The following is a 20348-nucleotide window of genomic DNA, read 5'->3' as shown; positions in this document are numbered from 1 at the left end:
AAATATTTAGTTTAATTGTCCAACTTAAAATTTTATCAAAGTTTGTTGCCTTGAAATTTTGAGTTCACACAACTTTTCTTTTTTTGCAGTGTATGCGTAGTGATATAATACTCCATTGAGTGGGGCTTCAGTAGGCTTTTGAAGAAGTATTATTTATTATTAACATTCAACAGCAAAATGTCCCCTGTGACTGAAATATTATTCTACACGTCATAATTAGATTTTTAATACTGTGGAGCAGTATTTCACTGTAGTGAGGTGGAGTCAGTTTGAACTACTTTACTTTAGAGATTGCTGGTAGTTGGACAAAAGCAAGCATTCATTTTTATTGTTTTTTCATCCCCTTTTTCAAGTTTTTAAACTGTTTGAAGAAGCTAAAAAAATACATTTCTTTTTAAAGATTTTAAAGAATTTTTGTTTTTTATTTTTTGGAGGAGGATTTTGTGAACATTTTGCAAGCATTCTATTGACTAATGTTATATATATATATATATATATATATATATATATATATATATATATATATATATATATATAAAATCAATGCTATATGGTATTTGTACATCATCAAAAACTAATACAATTATTTTCTAAAGTTTTCTAACCTTGCAAAAGTGATCTTTTATTACATTATTCGTCTTCAATTTCCTCATGTTGAACTTAAGTTCAACCTCATAATGATTTTTCATGTCTGACAGCTGTATTCTTCTTTGATAGATGCCATTCAGGGCCAGTGTTTCCTTTATGTAACACTGAAAACATTCCCTCCATTTCATGTGTATTATAATAAGTGTATTTTGTGTAAAAATGTGTATTTTCTATCACAAAAAATTTAAATAGAGAAAAAAAACCCCACCACAGGCTAAATACTTACTTTAAAAAGTGCTGAAATGTGTATAAAAGAGAGAGGTGAAAAGGAACAACTGCGTTAATCTACAGCAACACGTTGTATAGAATATAATGTATTTACCCTTTAGAATCTTAAGCTGAAAAGTAACGAAATCAAAACAATATTTTTCCCAGAAAAATAGTGAAGTGAAAGTATAACGTAGCAAAAATAGAAACACTTCAGTGAAGTGAAAGTGGCTCAAAATTGTCGGAGTGACATGAGGTAATCTGGGACACTTTTTGATGATTATGAAGAAAGCCAACGTTCTGAAAGCTGCAGTAAGAGCTACTTTAACAGCTCTGCTATACTGCTATCAAGAAAATTTGTCCCCAAAAACATCGACCTCACTCTCTCTCTCATTCATGTTCAGGTCACACCAAAACATTTAGCTTAATCAAGGACAAATCATGTTTGATTGCTGTTGTATGATATGATGATGGTGATAAAATCAAGTCATCTGTTCAGTCATTCATTCATTAAATCATTAATGTAACAGAGCTCAATGATTAGTCCTCCTGTTATGTTCGTTTCTCAGGAATAGCAATTAATGTTCGTGGGTCAAATTGACCCAGGGCATGTTGGATTATCCAAAATTGTCAAGAGACACCTATATACAATGATCGAATGCAACTAAGTACATAAGTACTGCTTTTACTCCACTACACTATCTATCTATCTATCTCTCTATCTCTCTATCTATCTATCTATCTATCTATCTATCTATCTATCTATCTATCTATCTATCTATCTATCTATCTATCTATCTATCTATCTGTCTGTCTGTCTGTCTGTCTGTCTGTCTGTCTCATTGTAAACTTTTCCAACTTTGCTACATAAAAGCATCACTGACAATAATCCAATAATATAGTTGGAATATATATAACAGTCTGAGTGGGGACATTGTGCACAACAAGTACTTCTACTTTTGATAGTAAGTACATTTGATGCTGATACTTTTGTACTTTTACTAGTTTTACAAGTTTTGACTTATGATCTAAATACTTCTTCCACCACTGCCCATTTCAGCCCAGCTCAACAGGACCTGAAGCTTCCCTCTAGTGTACACATGTCTTCTGTAACCTGTGTGTCTTCATGTATGGCAACAGTACGAGCACGTGTGAGTTATTGCTCCCCACAATCCCTAATAAGCCCTGTGATTCACCGCAGACGTCACATGCAGATCGGAGCTATGGATCGGTGTCTGGCCGAGGCATTAAAGCTGTGAGCCTCTCGTGGTGTTTGTGTTGACAATGCGGCTCCCAGCATCATAAAGTTGAGCGTCTGAGCTGCAGAGCCCGGTGCTGTGTATAAGCCCGGCGGTAAGTTTGATATAGCGGCGGGTTCACAGGTGTCATCTCACTGCTAAGTGCTCCAAAGACCGATGCAATTGCATCTTTGCCCTGCACGTATTTAACAGCCCACAACGAGCTGTGCTGAATCTCCTTTTATTGACCGTTTAAGCTCCTCGCTTCAGGCCAAGTAAAAGCTCCTGTAGAACACAACACGGGCTTTCTGTAGCTGTCTGACTGAGACTGTGGCCAGTGTTTAGTTTTAGTGCATGGGAGAAAAAAATGAAAAGAAGCAGAGGTGGCGTGCATGGTGTGAGCGCCCACGCAGGGAATGAAGATGAATGTGCAGCGGGCTTTCAGCACCGCGGACAGCTCCTGGCCGGCCGCGTGCAGCCTCCTGCTGCCTGCTGCCGTCATGCACCACCTCTGCATTAACAAAACTGTCACAGCTGCAGACGCAACACTTCATACTCTTACCATGAATGTTTTTTTTTTTATTTTTTTAAATCTAGCAACCCCCCACCCTCTCGGGGAACCATCACAAGACCACTTGAACACCCCTCCTCCTCCTGCTACTCCTCCTCCTCCTCCCTCTCCTCCTCCTCCTCTCTGTGCTATATCCCCCTCCATCCTCCAGCATCACAGAGACAGGGGACAGTGATCGAACACCACCACTTCCTCACCTCAGACGTGCCAGAGAAGTGTCAGGGTGGTTAAAATGTGAGAACACTTCGGCTCTCTCTCGGTTCGAGTCCCGTAACTCTCCTCCCTTTTCCCCCTCCTCCCGGGATGTGCTGATGTGAACGCACGTTGGCTTCTTCTCGTCAGACTCTCGTCCGAGACCTCGCTGATATTCAATCGTGACGGATCCCGTCCCTCCGCTCCCACTCCTGTTTAAGATTCCGCAGTTGACAAGACGGTGCTTTGCACGCCGCAGCCGCATCCTCCAGCCTCTCTTCTTCTTGTGACTTTTTTTTCTCTCTGTGTGTGCACGTAAAAAACGAGGAGTCTGGCTGTTATTTCCTCTCGGATTCAAGCAAGTTTGATCATACGAGGAGTTTACAATGACAGCTACCAAGGAGCAGCCGAATCAGAGGCAGAATCAGCCGCAGCAGGATGAGGTGGGCAATTAGCTTTTTCTTTGCACTTGATTTGCAGGTTTCTTCCACTTTACCCGTGCACAGTCACAACTGTAGCCTTCTCTGCAAGGTCACATCATTTATCAGCATATCTGTGTGCAACTGTGCCCACATACATGGATGGAGGGTTAAAAAATGCATTCCTTCTCGTCTCCATCGGCACCAGCTCTGAGGCTGTGTGACTGAAGTGAGAGGCTCATTCAAGTTGCACATGCCAATATTGGAACAATCAAGCCGTCGTCAGCTGCGCGTGTAAGCTCATTGTCAGCTGTCAGGACTGGCAAAGAGAAATGTTGGAAACGCCACATGCACTATCAGTGGAGGAAGACTGCGCAGGGTGCATTGTAATTCAGCCGCTGCCTCCTGTCAGCTGCCCTCGACACCTTGAAAGAGAACAGTCGTGGAAAAATCACTTTGTAAGAGCAGGAGAAAATGCACAATGTGCGCATTCTCCCTCAGTGTGACTTCTAGCACGCTCTGTCTCTAATCCTCCCCCTTCATTAGACCGCAGGGGTTAAATGTGTCTGTGTTAGGCACCTTTACGCAGGTGACGTTGCGCACTGCAATGCTTTAAGAGATCACAGTGCCAGAACTGGCGTGTGCAACTTGACAATCACGCGCTTGTGTTTGCGCCAAACCGCCGAGCCTCCATCACCATCAATTATTGATTTCCCTTCAGTGTTCCTCCAGCTTCCAGTCCGTGAGCAGCGGTTTCTATTAGACCTGTAACAGATTCTATGAATGATGCAAATATCATGTGTTCACTGTGGGGCTCCCTCTGAGAGACAGATTGCCAAATATATTCCGGGTGCTCTTAATTGAATTCAGCCCTGTAGCCCTATTATTCTAAGAAATCCAAACCTCGGCCTCATAATTGAGTTTCTGTGCCTGGAATATTACAAGGCCTCATGAGATGTGGCTGAGATATAGCTCACAGCCTTCAGTCCTCTCTGCTTAAAGCTAACTGGATACTATCAGTGGCCCTCAGGCTGTTAAAAAGTCATGTTGTTGATTCTATGTGTGAGCAGTGTTCACTGACTTAATTAGTGATGATAGTGTACTGTAAAGCTCCCCGCTACAGGGCCTAGCTGACTATTTTGTTACTTTTATGAATGCTCCTTTTTTTGTGTGTCTGAATTGATCCAATAATCTCAAGGTGACTGCAAAACAGCTGCAGGATGGCAACAAGACATTGATTTTAAAAGGTTTCTCTTTTGATTTTTTAAACATTTCTCCTCAGAGCTGTTTGGTATATTGCTACTAAAGAGACAATTACAAAAATCTGGAAAATTTAAATATTTAAAGTCTGCGATCTGAGTCATCTGAGTCTGGAAGTTTCTGAGGCCAGGAGCTGCAGAGGTTGCACTGCTCTTTACCTGGTCAACCTAGTGCTGGAGCATTCTGGTAGGCCAGATCAAGAGTTTCTCAGTAAGGGAGGAATAAGAAATATACTTCCACAACCTTATGAGAGTTTACTTTTAATGTGTAAAAGCGTCTAGAGGAGGACTAAACATAACAAAGTCAAACGATTGAGGTCTTTGTGGCAAAAAAGGGCTCCACGCACCAACCGTACAGCTCTAAAAGCCTCAGTAAATGTTTGATCACTGTATGTTGGGCAGCCAGCGGAAGTTATTGCGTAAGATTTGTGCAGCAGGCCGGCGTCACGTCTCCAAGTAAGTGAGGGTAGTTCCTTAGCAGAGCCAAAGCTATTACTGTCCCAAGCTGTGTCAACCCACAGTGTGTATACATAGCCTCTTTGGCAGGCTCTTAACAGGGTTACTGTTCATCAAAGTTGCATGACGATGCTGAGGGAATTACAAAAGGGGGAAACACGGAGTGATCTTTAAATAATAGGTGGAGGAGAAAACTGAGCCCTGAGCTGTGGTGGAGGAACTGTCATTTTCTTTTTCTGGTGTGTGTGTTTGTGTGTGCGTGTGCGTGTGCGTGTGCGTGTGTGATTGCTTCAAGGTTTGAATTGAAGTTTTACTATTTTTGCAAATTCCACAACTATAGAATTGGCTTCTTATAAAAGTATCTAATTTTCATTGTTTTATGTAAAAGTAGGTCCCCATTAGTCACCAGATAATCGTTGTGAAATATGCTAACTCATGTTAATGATGTACCCTGAAAGCATGTTTACTGGTTTTTCCGGATGTCCCCATGAAGCCTGATTAAAACATCACTTCATCATTTCAGAGGTTTGAATGCGTGTATAGGCTAACTGAATTATGGCAAGTTTACTCAATTTTTTTCAGCTCTCTACAACCTCTAGAAAGGGTGGTCCCCATAAGTGATGATTAAAACTGGAGTCCCCATAATCTATGAAAACCAGTATGTGTGTGTGTGTGTGTGTGTGTGTGTGTGTGTGTGTCTGTGTATGTGTGTGTTTTTGCTACAGTTATGTCCATTGTTGTTGATATATTTTTTCAGTCAGTGTGGCAAGGAAAAGTGAATATCTTGCCAAACAAATAACATTGATGAAAACTGCAAGGCACCAATCCATAACTCTGCAGCTCCAAGAGTTCTCCTATTTGTGTCCAGTTATATAACTAAAGTGGACAACTGATTCTTTGTTTTGCACCAGCACCAGTTCTGGTGGAATATTGTATTATTATGACCTTTGTCCTAGTTAGCTGAAGAACCCAACTTTTGGCTGAATTACCCATTTCCATAGCAACCACGACCGTTCCTCCTTGGTACCTTAATGTTTACCAATCTGAAAGTGCCAAGACACACATCGATGGTTTGCGCTCGTAGCGTACTGTGTCTCCTCAGAATATGCCTCAGTGTTATCTCAGGGGATAAATGCCACACCAGAGGAGGTCTGCCTGCTCTCCTGTCCTCTGTGTGTGATGATTTGTTGATTCTCCTTCATCGAGTCTACATAAAACTATTTCAACGTGAGCTATCAGAGTCTTCTTTTTCTGAGAGTCAAGATGACTCACAGCCTGACCCGAGCCAACCTGTTATTTCAATGAAAGAAAATGTACATAATGCAAATGTAACACGAACATTTTCAATCCAAAGACTGCATTTTATGCTCTATTTGCCTACTATGGCCTATTTGAAATGAAAGACATATTTCATGTTTTCATTCAAGATTTGTAATCTATATTTAAAAAAACTATAGTTAGCTGAGAACATTTCTGTGACAAAAACATCTTATTTCATTTCTGATGGTGTCATATATGACACTTTATCTTAATCTTCAAGGTTTTCTGTGAAACTGGCAGCAACTATAGGCTCACAGCAGCCTCATAACCAATAAATTACATTGTGATTTGACATTCAAAAAGTGCAACAACTAACAAACAAACAAACAAATGGAGGAGGTGTTTGAAGATCTAACTGAGTTGCATTGTTGGTTATCTAGGTGGTGTGTTTTGACAATAAAGAATGAGTGGATTAAATATCAATTACCAGCCAAGTATCACCACCAATTGTGACTATCTAGTGAACTCTTTACAGGATCCACATGCATACATGTTGGATGGCCTTAAAAAAACAGGAAGGAAACAGAATCTGACTGAAATCTATGCAATTTATTAGGAAGATATGGCATCCGGGTGGTCAGTAGTTGGCCCTGCTGGTTTATAGTTGAGATACCATGGTGATAAAACTTTGCCACCTAGGTAACTCTAACAACACCAGACATTTTACCAGCAAAGATATTGGCCATTGATGCCCTATAAATGCACAGTGCTTGATCTTTAAGGATATATGTTGGATTTTTAGTGCTTTCACACAAAATATGCAAACTTCCTATTATCCTTAGTTTCTTTTTTGTCAGACAAGGGAAAGTAGGAGATGTTTTACTTTCTCCCACTTTCCCTTGTCTGAATAAAAGAAACTAAGGATAATATTCAGAAGTAGACAAAATGAATTTGCTAGAAGTATGCAAACTTCCTGTCGGCCACCTGGTGCCATGCCATCACATTGGTTGAATGGACCCGACAGTAGAAAGAGATTATCTTTCTCTAACCCCTAAGCAAGTAGTTTTTGTGCCTGAACCTAACCATACCTCAACCACAGCTTTGTTACATTATCTTAAGGAGCATGTCAGCAGTCACCTGACTCCAGTGTAGAGCAAGACTAATGTATTGGTCTGCCAGGATTATCATTGATTTTGGCCTGTCTGTAATTGCAGTATGTGTTGTCTGATATGTGGTAATATCAAAACTAATGATTCATGAAGCTTCATTTAGATCTCACTACCTCAAAGCTTCTGTATATGATAGTGATGACCAAATTAAGCTTCATGAACCATTTACCTAGCATGTCAGCAGTCACTGGACTCCAGTGTGTATTCTATTGGGCCATCGAACACTTATTCATGGAACCAATGGGATGTTGGAACAATGAGTCCACTCTCCTTACTCTTATCACGTAATAACTCCTGCTATTCTGACACTTTCAGTTTATAATTGTAGCATCCACTATTCGGCTATGTATTGATAACACGCTTGGGTGCTGGGAGCGTGGGTGCTGATACATAATAATGAACTAAACGGGTTTTATTTCTATTAAAAAAAGAATGAATATGGTGGTGGGTACAGTGGGCAGGGAATGTAATTTGTGTATGCCCAAACACAGTGTAACACCGGTAACCAGCCTCGCGGTAGATTACAAAATAAAACAGATTTCAAAATAAAACACAGCGGATCGTCTTTTTCTGGTGAGATCTTCGCCACAAAGTGATTATGTACATTCACTGAGTGAATATTTAGAAAATAAAACATATATTTCTCGCTAGAAATGTATTCAAAATCCATTTTTATGCAGAAACAAAGTCAAAATATTGATTTTTTCACTAAAAATGAGATAACTGTCCGCCATGTTTTTCGTTCCGACCGCTGGAACCTTGAAAGTCACGTGACTTGGACACAAACCAATAGGAAAAAATACCAGGTTGGGATATGACTGTCATTAACTTGCATTGTAGCGAAATCCGTGTCAATTTCACGGAAATTTGAGTGATTCCGTGGCTATTCCACGGATTTTGAGTTAAGAAAATCCGTGGCTATTTCACGGATTTCAGTGAGACCAGGTTGCCAGCCGATCTCTCAGCCTGAAGTTTCTAGGTTTGAGCCTCTCTGTGTTCTCCTCTTGTTCTGTTTTCTCCTACAGTCTTAAAAACAGGGCAGGTTAGGTGAACTGGAAAGTCCAAATGGTTTTCTATCAGCTGTATATGTGTCAGCCCTGTGATCATCCGTCCAGGTACTAAAGATAAAGCTTTTATAGATTTTCTTTTCATAGTAATAAAAAGCCTTACAAACAGTTAGAGAAATATTGCTGATGTGATGCCACCAGTCCTTCCTGGATGTGAACTCCTGTTTCTTTAAAGGAGTTTACGTACATGACTTCAGCCAGGCAGCTCTGAATGGGAGCACTTGAGTACTCTTGGCAGTGAAACTTTACAGTGTGGCCAATCCCTCTTTAGTTTCACTGAAAGAAAATCCTGAGAACAAACTGACTCATTTGACATTGACTGCTCTCAAGCTGTGTCACTGCCTCCTGTAACCACAGACATAATACAAGCCGAGCGAGAGGCTGACCTCTGTGTGTGACCCCGCGGCCGGCCCGGGCTCCATGCAGGCAGTGGGGTGTATAGACTTAACACCTGGTCAGACAGAGTGTCCTCCTTCGCTTTGTTAATGGAGCTGTTGTTGTCTGTGCTCGGGACAAAAGGCAAGTGTTTGGAGAAATGGATGCCTACCTTATTGTGAGTAAGAGGAGCGCTTTCACACGCTGTGATCCTCTGGCCCGGGAAACTGTAATTCACACTAATGGAGAAAATGTCCAAGACACTGCTGCTGTTTCACGGTGGCCCTGTGGAGATAGAGGGGAAATGAGTAAGAAATAGGAGTACAGAAGGTAAAGAGAGCCAGGGTGGAAAGGCAGGACGGGATAAGGGTGTAAATGACCAATAGCTTTAAAGAGTATCAGGAGGAGGAGAGGTGTCAAGGTGAAGATGGGTCTGAGTCATGCTGAGATGGGAGTGTGAAGTTGGATGCACACTGGGTGTTTTTGTAGCTATATCAATATACAGTCAATACTGCACCAAAAATAACTCATATGAGCATGTTCTAATGCACTAATGCTGTGCTTTAAACCAACATGGTCTCACAGAAATCCGTGAAATAGCCACGGATTTGCTTAACTCAAAATCCGTGGAATAGCCACGGAATCACTCAAATTTCCGTGAAACTGACACGGATTTCGCTACAATGCAAGTTAATGACTAATTTCATATCCCGTGGCTATTCCAACATACAAAGTGATTATGTACATTCACTGAATGAATATTTAGAAAATCAAACATTTATTTCTCGCTAGAAATGTGATCAAAATCCATTTTTATGCAGAAACTAAGTCAAAATATTGATTTTTTTCACTAAAAATGAGAGAACTGTCCGCCATGTTTTTTGTTCTGACCGCCTGGACCTTGAAAGTCACGTGACTTTGAACAAACCAATAGGAAAAAATATCCATGGAATAGCCACGGGATATGACTGTCATTAACTTGCATTGTAGTGAAATCCGTGTCAGTTTCATGGAAATTTGAGTTATTCCATGGCTATTCCATGGATTTTGAGTTAAGCGAATCCGTGGCTATTTCACGGATTCCTGTGAGACCAGGTTCTTTAAACATGTTTTTTGGCCATTTGGGGGCAGCAGAAACAAGCATGCTCTAAGGTACTGCTTAACTACTACTAAGTTTAGAATGAAAGATATGAGTTTGCTCGTAATTCTGATTTTTACCTTAAGTAGTAGTAATGGTCCAAAGCTTCATGAACATTTTTCTTTCATTTATGAGGCCAGTAGGTGGCCACTGTTCATCAAAGGGTTGACAACACACTGAACACCCATTTCCTTGGTCTTTATTTCAAAACCAAGAGCGCTATCTCGCAGGGTCAACAAATACACCTATAGAGCAAGAGCGATTGGTATTGCATGTGTTGACTGATATGAAATGGTTCATGAAGCTTCATTTGGACGTCACTACCTCAAAGGTTCTGTGTATGGTAGTGATGGCCAAAATAAGCTTCATGAACCATTTTCTTTATTTTGTGAGCCCACTATATGGCGTGCTCTGATCAAGAGAGGGCTAAATGCACACTGAATTCCCATTTCTTCGGTCTTTATTATTAAACCAAGAGCGCCACAAATTATTGGCAATAAAACAAAAAAATAGGTTAACAACAACTTTTAATCCATCCTTCATGAATGGTTATAATATCAATGTAAAATTGATACTTAAAACACATTGCACATATGCTTTGTATTATTTAACAAGGGCTTCACGGTGGATAAGCAGTCAAGGATAATGAATGAATTATTCAACAAAATTACAAAGATGAAACAATTACTGAAAAAAAGTCTTCTGAGTTGTATATTATATCTGCATAATGTGTAGGTTGCATTATAAGCCTGTATTATTTTCATAAATCCAGAACAGAATAGATCAAAACATAGTTTCCACATTCGTTTCCTTATTTGAATAATAATTTGTGCCTGATCTTCAATTAAAATGAGTTAAATTATTGACATAAAAAAGCTCACACACATTGACATAATACTTATTTTCTACCATTCTACCAATTTCTGAATATGAAAATTTTCCGCCACTTTACTTTGAAAGAAATGACAGTTTATGTTCAGTACAGTCTTCAAGTTTTCACACATAAGTTGGGTAAGTTGCATATTCAACCTTGACTGGCTTCTAATAAAAACAGAATGCAAACATTCAATTGAATACATTTTTATTCAATTGTATAATGCACTCCTTCTAAATATGATGCATTGTGTTTTTAGATGATTGTGAAACAGCCGTCTAGGGTCAAACTCTGCACATTAAAGAGCTAACATCCGAGTGAAGCAACAAGAAGAAATACACATTTCTGAGTGAAGGAAGACTTTATTGTGCAGTAAGTTCCATGCATAAATGGAAAAATGTGTGCATTTAACAAATAAAAAACTAAATCTGGGTTTTATTTTGCAGAATATTAAATTAACAGTAAAATGAGATTGGTTATCAGAAGAAGGGAAGTGAAAATGTTTTTTTTCCTGGTTAGGACAGTTCTTCTACCATGGGATGACAATCTGTGCATGTTAATGATGATAATAGTGTGTTTCTGTGTTCAGTTCAGTGTCGGTTCAGTCAGTAAATTTATTCAGTGAAGGGAACGAAAGAAGAAAAAGGTTGCTGTAAACACTGTAGCAGCCCATTTGAATACGGGATGTGTCTTTGTGTGAGTGTGCTATAAGGTCATCCTAATGAATGTTCAGCCCACATCTGCTCTCACCTCTCTCTGAACACTGAGGTAGCTCACAGAGCAGTGCATTTAGAAAACATCACAAATGTGCTTGGAGCTACTTTATTTGTACTTACTGGACACAGAACACAGGCTTTACCGTCACAGTTTCCCCATCTAAAGTCTGGATTTCGATTTATTTTTATACTTTTCTTTTCAATCGTTAGAATTTCTAATTATGCCTGGCTGTGAGACACCTGGCACACGGTGTGCTGCAGCAGGGGAGTGCATCGCTTCCACATTGACTTTTCTGTCCAAAATGTCCAAGAACGGGTGGTGATTCACACTTTGCGTCCTTTGTGTCTTTCTGCAGCCCGAGGCCACTGGTGCCCTGAATTAACCGACGCTGACACATGTTCTACCCTCTAAAGGATTAAAAGGCAATTACAAAGTTTGAGTCATCAGTTGTGACAGACAGGGACAGACCTGAGATAGCAGGAATTAAGAAGCAACGGTCAGACCTTGTGTGTGTGGCTTGTAAGTGCATAGGATAAACACATAAGTATCTTAAAGGGCATTATTTTTGTTCTGTTGTTGGTTTCAATATAATCCTGTCTCTTCCCAGTAGTGTTCCTTGTTTATTCACATCCAAACGTTCACATTTGGTCCAAGGGTGAATGTTTTAGTGTCAAAATGCTTCAGAAACCATCCATATGTAACACACTTGGATAAATTGAACTTCCAGGCGTGCTTGAGTTTGAATGAATCCTTTACTGTGTTCTGGAAATCCAGAAAACACAAGCACATCAAAAAACGTGGCTGCATACTGAAGGTTCTATCCACTGTGTGAAACCTGGACCCACCTTGTATCTTAACAACGGAACCATTAGCTCTATCTATCTATCTATCTATCTATCTATCTATCTATCTATCTATCTATCTATCTATCTATCTCTCTATCCGTCTATCCATCTATCCATCTATCCATCCATCCATCCATCCCTATCTATCTATCTATCTATCTATCTATCTATCTATCTATCTATCTATCTGTCTATCTGTCTATCTATCTATCTATCTATCTATCTATCTATCTATCTATCTATCTATCTATCCATCTATCTATCTATCTATCTATCCATCATCTATCTATCTACCCATCCATCCATCCATCCATCCATCTATCCATCTATCATCCATCCATCCATCCATCCATCCATGCTAACATATTGTTGTTTATCCTCTATTGAACATACATCAGCCTATGAATAAACAGAACAAATACAATATGAGATGAGAATGATGCTGATGATGAATCATAGGATTAGAATGGACGGTCCCCTGTGTACATCTCCATCAACATGCCCATTATCACTGTGGACGCCTACACCTAGCCATTGTGTTTTAACGACGGCTGTTACACATTTAAGGCACTAGTAGGGAAGCTAAGCTAACGTACTGCAGTGGACAGCACACTCCTTTAGCCCTGAGAGCGAAAGTCAAGCAACAACACCAACAAAGTAACAGATTGAGGCATCGGTGAACCAAAAACTCCTGAGTTCCGCCGAGTTAAATTACTGTTTTCTTTCTGGTGGCATTGAAGAGAAAAAAATCAATATCAGTTTAAGTGTATAAAATAGTTAGAATATTCTCACCCTTTACCTTTCCACCGGTCAGCTCTTCTCATGGGAAACTTAAGCCTTAAACTTTTTCAGCTGTCTTCAAAGTCGCCAAACTCTGTTAGCAGTTTTCATTCATTCAGTTAGTTTGTTTGTGTTACTGTGTGACTTTCCGATCCGAAACTAACAAGGTGTCCGCAGCTAATGTTGACTCAGCTAGTGTTAGCATTCACAGCTTACCATGGTAACTACATCACTGCGTTTCACTGAGGCCGAGTGGATGTTTCCATTTTTAAAAACCCAGAAAAGTACACAGTCGGTCTTCAGTCCTCTCAGACACGATGGGTTCAAAATAACCACCTTCTTTGAGCACTTTTGAGACTTTGAGTGAACGTGGTCTTTGTTTAAATGTGTTTTTTCCCCCTCAGTGGCTTCAAACATATTTTTAAAAATGTAACGTTGCTTCAGGCAACTTTCCCCAGCAAAAACATCAGCTCTTATTGAGACACCATGAATTTACCCTGGCTGGCTGCTCAATTGAAATTCTGATGCTGGGTGCACGGGCCATTCTCGCTTCACTGTGAACCACATAATTGTCTCCTGAACAACAGCAAGAATGAAAGGAACAATTACAACAACAAATGTCCAGAGAGTCACACTCCCTCTGATGCAACTCTTTTCTTCTTTGTGTATTCTTTGATATAAAGCACAGACAGGTTGCTAACCAGCAGTTTACTGTCATTTGTGTTGAGTTTTTCAAACAGTTGCCTCATGATGCAATTTATAGCAACCAATGTGTAACATGTTGATCGACTTGTCAATTACATATTTACATGGATAATTCTGTAAATGGCTTCAGCAGGGTTCTTTGTAATGTATTTGTATTGTATAGCTTGTTTTGTATAGTATGTTTTTTTAATACATTTACACGGTGTTTTACAATGTTGTGATGCTTTTATTTAGAAAAGGAATCATCCAGTGTGAAACGGGTGCTTTTATTTTGAAAGAAAAGCAGTAAAATGAAAAACAAACGGTAAATAATAGCTCCGTAATTCATATAAAGTTGATATGAAGTATGAAAAAGTCTTCTATAGTGGCTGGCTGACAGGGACACAAGGTTTGTTAGAGTTTATTCTCTTCTGTCATAAATAGTGTTGGCTATTTTTGTTCTTTTATCTATTGTAAACGTGTTTATTTGCTAAGTTGCTAATGCTAATGTTTGCTATTGTTTTAAGTCTTACGGAAAATTCACAAGGTGGTCAAAGAATGTCTTATTTTTATATTCATGGAGCTATGATTGTGAATAAATCTTGTGAACCATCAATAAAAAGTCGACTGTCATTCAGAGATGCTACAAATTCCCCTGGCACAGTTTCCTCCCTAACATTGAACTACAGAGGTGCTTTTTGCTTTATTCCGTGAATATTGCTCTCATTAATATTGACGTGGTGTCTCCTGCCAGGCCTTTACTCCCCCACTAGTTCATCAGTTCGGGTCAGATGAAGTGCCGGAGTGTTTCTGGCAAACACGTTTTTCTGCACTTCTAGGACTTCTAGTAAGCACTGAGAGCAGGCAGGGATCGATTTCACTCCCCGGGGTAGATAATCAAAGGCTCATCTGAAAGGGCAGTGATATTGATAGCACTCTACACATAGATAGACCACCACATTTATCTTCAGCCTGCATACTGTACTGATCAGGGACGCTTTGGATCAAATAATGTACAGTATGAACTGTAGCAAACATCCCAGCTGTAATCTGAGAAAACATTTTGTCAGAGCAGCCATAAGCACGACTTCTGTCTCCACTACACATATACTGCCATTACTATCCGCAGTATCTTACAGATTCTAACAATTCTATGTTAACCCATTGAAGCCTGGAAAGTGGATACGTCGTTTTGTAGTATTTGTATAAGCTCTCAAATACATTTTGAATTTCATTTCTATCTGCTACAGAGGCTGAAAAATCTATTATTTAGTAGAAGCGTTGACACTTCTGTTGAATTTCCAGAAAAACTTCAGGTTTTAGGGGCTTATTTTAAAATCGCCCAAAGGCTTTACAGACGTTTCAGGCGTCATTGGGTTAAAATGTTAGTTTTGGTCAAACTGTTGGTTCACACCAATGGTGGAATGTAACTAAGTACTGTACTTAACTACAATTTTGAGCTACTTGTACTTTGCTTGGGTATTTCCATTTTATGCAACTTTATACTTCCACTCCATTACATTTTGAGGCGAATCTTGCACTTTCCACTCCGCTACATTTAGCTGACAGCTTTAGTTACTTTTCAATTTGAGATTTAACATAAAAAAATCATAAACTTAAAATGATTACAGAGATTTCTAAATTAAACCAAATAACAGTGTATTAAGTAGTTAAATGAGCCCTATTGACGTCATTAATAAATGCATGAATATTATTAATCTAATAATATATTTGGAATATATAAAACAATCTGAGTGGGTCTATTCTGTATAGTGAATCATTTTACTTTTGATACTTGAAGGACATTTTGATGCTGATACTTTTGTACTTTTACTTCAGTCAAATATGAATGCAGGATTTTAACTTGTAGTGGAGTAATTTCACAGTGTGGTATTAGTACTTTTTACTGAAGTAAGGGATCTGAAAACCACCACTGTTTCACACTAAGTTGGCACCTGGTTGGTCAATCAGTTCCTTTTTGTATTTGTGTGACAAAGAAGAGCAAAGGGATCATGTGGGCTGTTGAATAGGAGCGGGAAACTCTTTTTTCCCGATTATTCTGACACCATATGAATGCAGAACAAATGCCCTATAGCCTAAAAATATCTGCCTTTAATTGAACTCAATCTTATGGGTTCTTCCTTGGCCCATACTCCATCCTTCCACCAAGCCCATTACACATTGGGCCTATAGATATTCTGTTATTGTGTGGTATACTGTCATGCAGATTATTATTCATATTGGAATAATTTCATGTGAAAGTTATCTCTCTTCTCTGTGTCCTGTTAGCATCTCACCTTGAAAATTATATAATGGCAGTGCTGAATTGATGTCAACAATCTGTCTGAAAAAGGTGTTTACCAAGGTCTGTTTCTGTAAAAAAGCAATAAATATCAATACTGAATTATATAAAGTGAAATGTTAGTTTTGGATCTCATCATTCTCTGTTTTGTTAACCTTTACACGGAGCGTTCTGCCTGTTGATGTTTCAACCATGCAGGTTGTTAATATCTTCTTTGCTCACATTTTATGGAGGGAGACTGACCTTCACTTTAACGACCATAATTTAATTACAAATGGAATAATGTTTTCCAACCTGCAGCCAAACAACAGCTTAGCATGAACCATTGATTAGCTTAGCTTACAGTTATGGCCCTGAAGGTTGACTTTAACCTCGCCTCATCCATTCAGATACTAAACCACTTTCACTAAAAAAGACCCAAAACCAACCACCTGAAACATAATCTACTTATGGAACCTTCCCAAAGTTATTATCCTCTCTCCACCATTTAAAAACACAATATTGTCATTAACAGTGTGAAGCATGTCACCGTGCAGCAGTTTAATAACTCCTTTCACTCTCACGTAGCCCTGTGGAATCACCTTGATACTGACTCACAAAGTCACTAAACATTTTTCCTGTCAGCGTTGGTGTTTTCAAAGCTCAGTCACAAAGCCATCCATTACAGGCTTGTTGGTTTCTTTTTCAAGCTGCTATTCCATGAGTGAAGATGTCACTGACATTCAAACAACTACTGCATCAATTAGTCCTCTTCAACTAAAATATGCCAAAACTACAGTGCCCAGCTGGAAAAGAAGTTGCTGTACCTTTTCTTTTTTTTAATGAAACCATACAGTCTGAGGTACTGTGAGTGGGACTTGGTGGTGTTCTCATGGGATTTGTTGACACAAAGGAAAAATGCTTTGCAGTTTAGCACTGTTGTAGAGTGGAAAATGCTGCCATGTCATTCTGATAGCTGTGCTGATCAGTTGCACTGTAATTTTTACAAAAAAAAATTGTGCTCTGCATCCATGTGTCGGAGTCACCCCTATTTTCTCTTATGCACATAACATAATACATAATGCATAATGCACATAACATTTTGTTGCACCTTGAAATTCTTTATTTTATTTTTAATCTGAGGGAATATAGGGCTGAGAGAACATAGCAACATGGTCTCACAGGAATCCGTGAAATAGCCATGAATTTGCTTAACTCAAAATCCGTGGAATAGCCACGGAATCACTCAAATTTCCGTGAAACTGACACGGATTTCGTTACAATGCAAGTCATATCCCATGGCTATTCCAACATACAAAGTGATTATGTACATTCACTGAGTGAATATTTAGAAAATAAAACATATTTCTCGCTAGAAATGTGATCAAAATCCATGTTTATGCAGAAACTAAGTGTTTTTTTTCATTAAAAATGACAGAACTGTCCGCCATGTTTTTTTTTCTGACCGCCGGGACCTTGAACATCACATGACTTGGAACAAACCAATAGGAACAAATATCCATGGAATAGATTCCTGTGAGACCAGGTTCCAACATAGACATGCTCCCCTACCAGTCCTACCAGTGGGCTACATTTGTTCCTTCAAACAGAGACCATAATTGTTCCCTAAAAGCTTGTCTACATGTGTTTTCCCGTAGTCCGTCTCATATGCATTTTACACAGGAGTGGCATAATTGTAACAAAAACCTATAGCCACACAGGCTCTTAGTGGACCAGTTTGACACCTCTGGTCTAACAGATCTGTGTATTTTTCTGCATTACTGCTTTGATTGTATGTTGGGCTGTGAGAGTGACCCGCGTTTCATACTGTACCGCATCCTATGTACACTAGTGGAGCACTGAAGCTGCTTTTGCTACACAGGAAGACATTGTAGACATAATGTAAGCTTAGCTGAGAACTAGTGATGGCCAAATGAAGCTTCATGAACCATATGTATGTGTTGACAACCAACAGATGGCACTCCTGCAATTCAGTTTGTTTTCAACCCTTTTTGGAACACAGAGTACCATATAGTTGGCTCAGGAAATAAAGAAAACGGTTCCTGAAGCTTCATGAAGCTACATTTGGGTATTACTTCCTCTTTGTTGTCCTGACTTAACCAGACATTAAGCAAATTATAAACAGCTGAAAAGGTCCAAATAACAGCAACACTGAAAAGAACAACTTTTAATAGTAGCTTTGTAAATCACACGTTTCTGATACAATGTCAAGTCACAAAAAGCAACTAAAATGATTTGATGATTTGACAGTTTTCTCATTCAATATCTGCATATCTGCATGAGAATGACAAAATAAAGGCGTACCTCAAAGATAGAAAGTATCGATGTTTTCATAAATGCATCAATAATATTAGATTGATGCAGATCAAGAATGGCGGATCGTTACACCTCTATTTATTATAAGCCCAACGGTCATTTCGTTCTCCAAGCGACTTGGAAGTAACTGAAGTTGTTGAACTCTAAATCACAAAGTGAAGACATTAATTGTTTATTGTTTATTGTTATTGTTAAAAAGATCCCCATTAGCTGTCACCAAGTGGGACGAGCTAGTCTTCCTGGGGTCCACAAGACAAAACAAAAATCACTTAACAATTAAACATTGTAGACATTATTATATACATAATCAGAAATCATTCCGAATAAGTTATTACATTCATATCTATTACATTAATTCTCACTTTCATACAGTAAATATGTTAATTCACTACTCACAAATTTAAATAGTGCATTTTCAAGTAATAATTAAAAGATACTTTACTATTCAGTTCACGTATATTCAGTGTGCAATTATTCCAATAACTGATAGCACGATAAATAACTGTTCTCGGTAACACTTTCTATGAAGACTACATCTATAGTGCATTATGAGCGCATTCATAGTGAATTATAATGCTCATTATAATCAATCATAATGCATTATGACTGCATTCATAAACACATATAAAGCTTCATGATGCACTATATCAACAGTTATAAATATAGCTTCTCAACGCATCTATAATGCAGTATAGCTAATCATGATGTTTCATGATTCATCATGATTAGCTATACTGCATTATAGATGCGTCTATATGAACCTCACTTTACTTAAAGCATACATTGATCATTTATTTATACTTATGGCATCCTATGAGTCCTTATAACAATTGATTGTTGAGGTGTGTGTATAGAGGGGTATGAGTAGTTGTAATGTATTATAAGCCTCATCAGTCAGCCTGTAGTTTATAACCAGTCAAGAGCACTCATAAGACACTGGGATTTATAAGTCATTATAAGCTATATTTATAACTGTTGATATAGTGCATCATGAAGCTTTATATGTGTTTATGAGTGCAGTCATAATGCATTATGATTGATTATAATGAGCATTATAATTCACTATGAATGCGCTCATAATGCACTATAGATGTAGTCTTCATAGAAAGTGTTACCAAAGATACTTTACTATTCAGTTCACGTATATTCAGTGGGCAATTATTCCAATAACTGATAGCACGATAAATAACTGTTCTCTTTAAGGCATTTGATTTTGGACATGGTAACATCATCTGACCACCAATTAACATACAACATTAATCATTTTTGCAAAGGTCGTATACATTTTGGAAGGCACTGATGAACAATGTCATGCTGATAATATGGGCACCAGATGAGAAAAGGCTCTGAGGGTCATTTTGTGAGGCGATGAAGAACAATCTCTGTTGTTGTTTAGTTTACAGGATGTGTTTTAAAATCCGATCCAGGTCGGCTCCACCAACAGTTCCTCGCCTCCTTCTTTCTCCACCTCTCCATCCTCACTAATGCCCTCTCAACTAGCAATTTTATAGCTCAGTGCCCCTCGAATCCTCCAATGTCACTCTATAGGTATAAAAAACACACAGCACCACTTTCCAACCTCACACAGAGAGACAATTTCCTGTTCTCACACAGACACATTCAGCCTGATTTCGATGAGCTTCTGTTACTATTGCTGCTGATGTCAGGTTGTCCTTTCAATTTTTATTTCTCCAGATAAATGAGATTTGTTTTTGAATTGGAAGGAAATGGTTACAATCTTATCCACAGCCTGGAGTGTAATTTGCCTAGGAATGTAGTCAACTGTGTCTAATTGCGTTCAAATCAGAGATTTGACTGCGGGGGACAGACA

The 20348-nt window shown here is 38.8% G+C and overlaps 1 protein-coding gene across 3 annotated transcripts in view; it reads left to right on the top strand.

Annotated features, from left to right (window-relative positions):
- The window catches only part of LOC131978571 (inactive dipeptidyl peptidase 10-like), a 323143-nt gene that overhangs the window by 142643 nt on the left and 160152 nt on the right, over window positions 1-20348 (top strand). The window contains exon 1 of one of the 3 annotated variants that reach the window (XM_059342272.1): window positions 2903-3299. The exons of the other annotated variants lie outside the window; for them this stretch is intronic. Within the exon in view, the coding sequence (XP_059198255.1) occupies window positions 3243-3299 (57 nt within the window). The 5' untranslated portion in view covers window positions 2903-3242. Of the gene's footprint in view, window positions 1-2902; window positions 3300-20348 lie in introns of those variants that run through there. 3 annotated transcript variants of the gene reach the window in all.

Source organism: Centropristis striata, chromosome 10 (genome assembly GCF_030273125.1).
Source record: "Centropristis striata isolate RG_2023a ecotype Rhode Island chromosome 10, C.striata_1.0, whole genome shotgun sequence".
NCBI classification, from domain to species: Eukaryota; Metazoa; Chordata; class Actinopteri; order Perciformes; family Serranidae; genus Centropristis; species Centropristis striata.
This window is presented reverse-complemented; position numbering and strand designations above follow the sequence as displayed.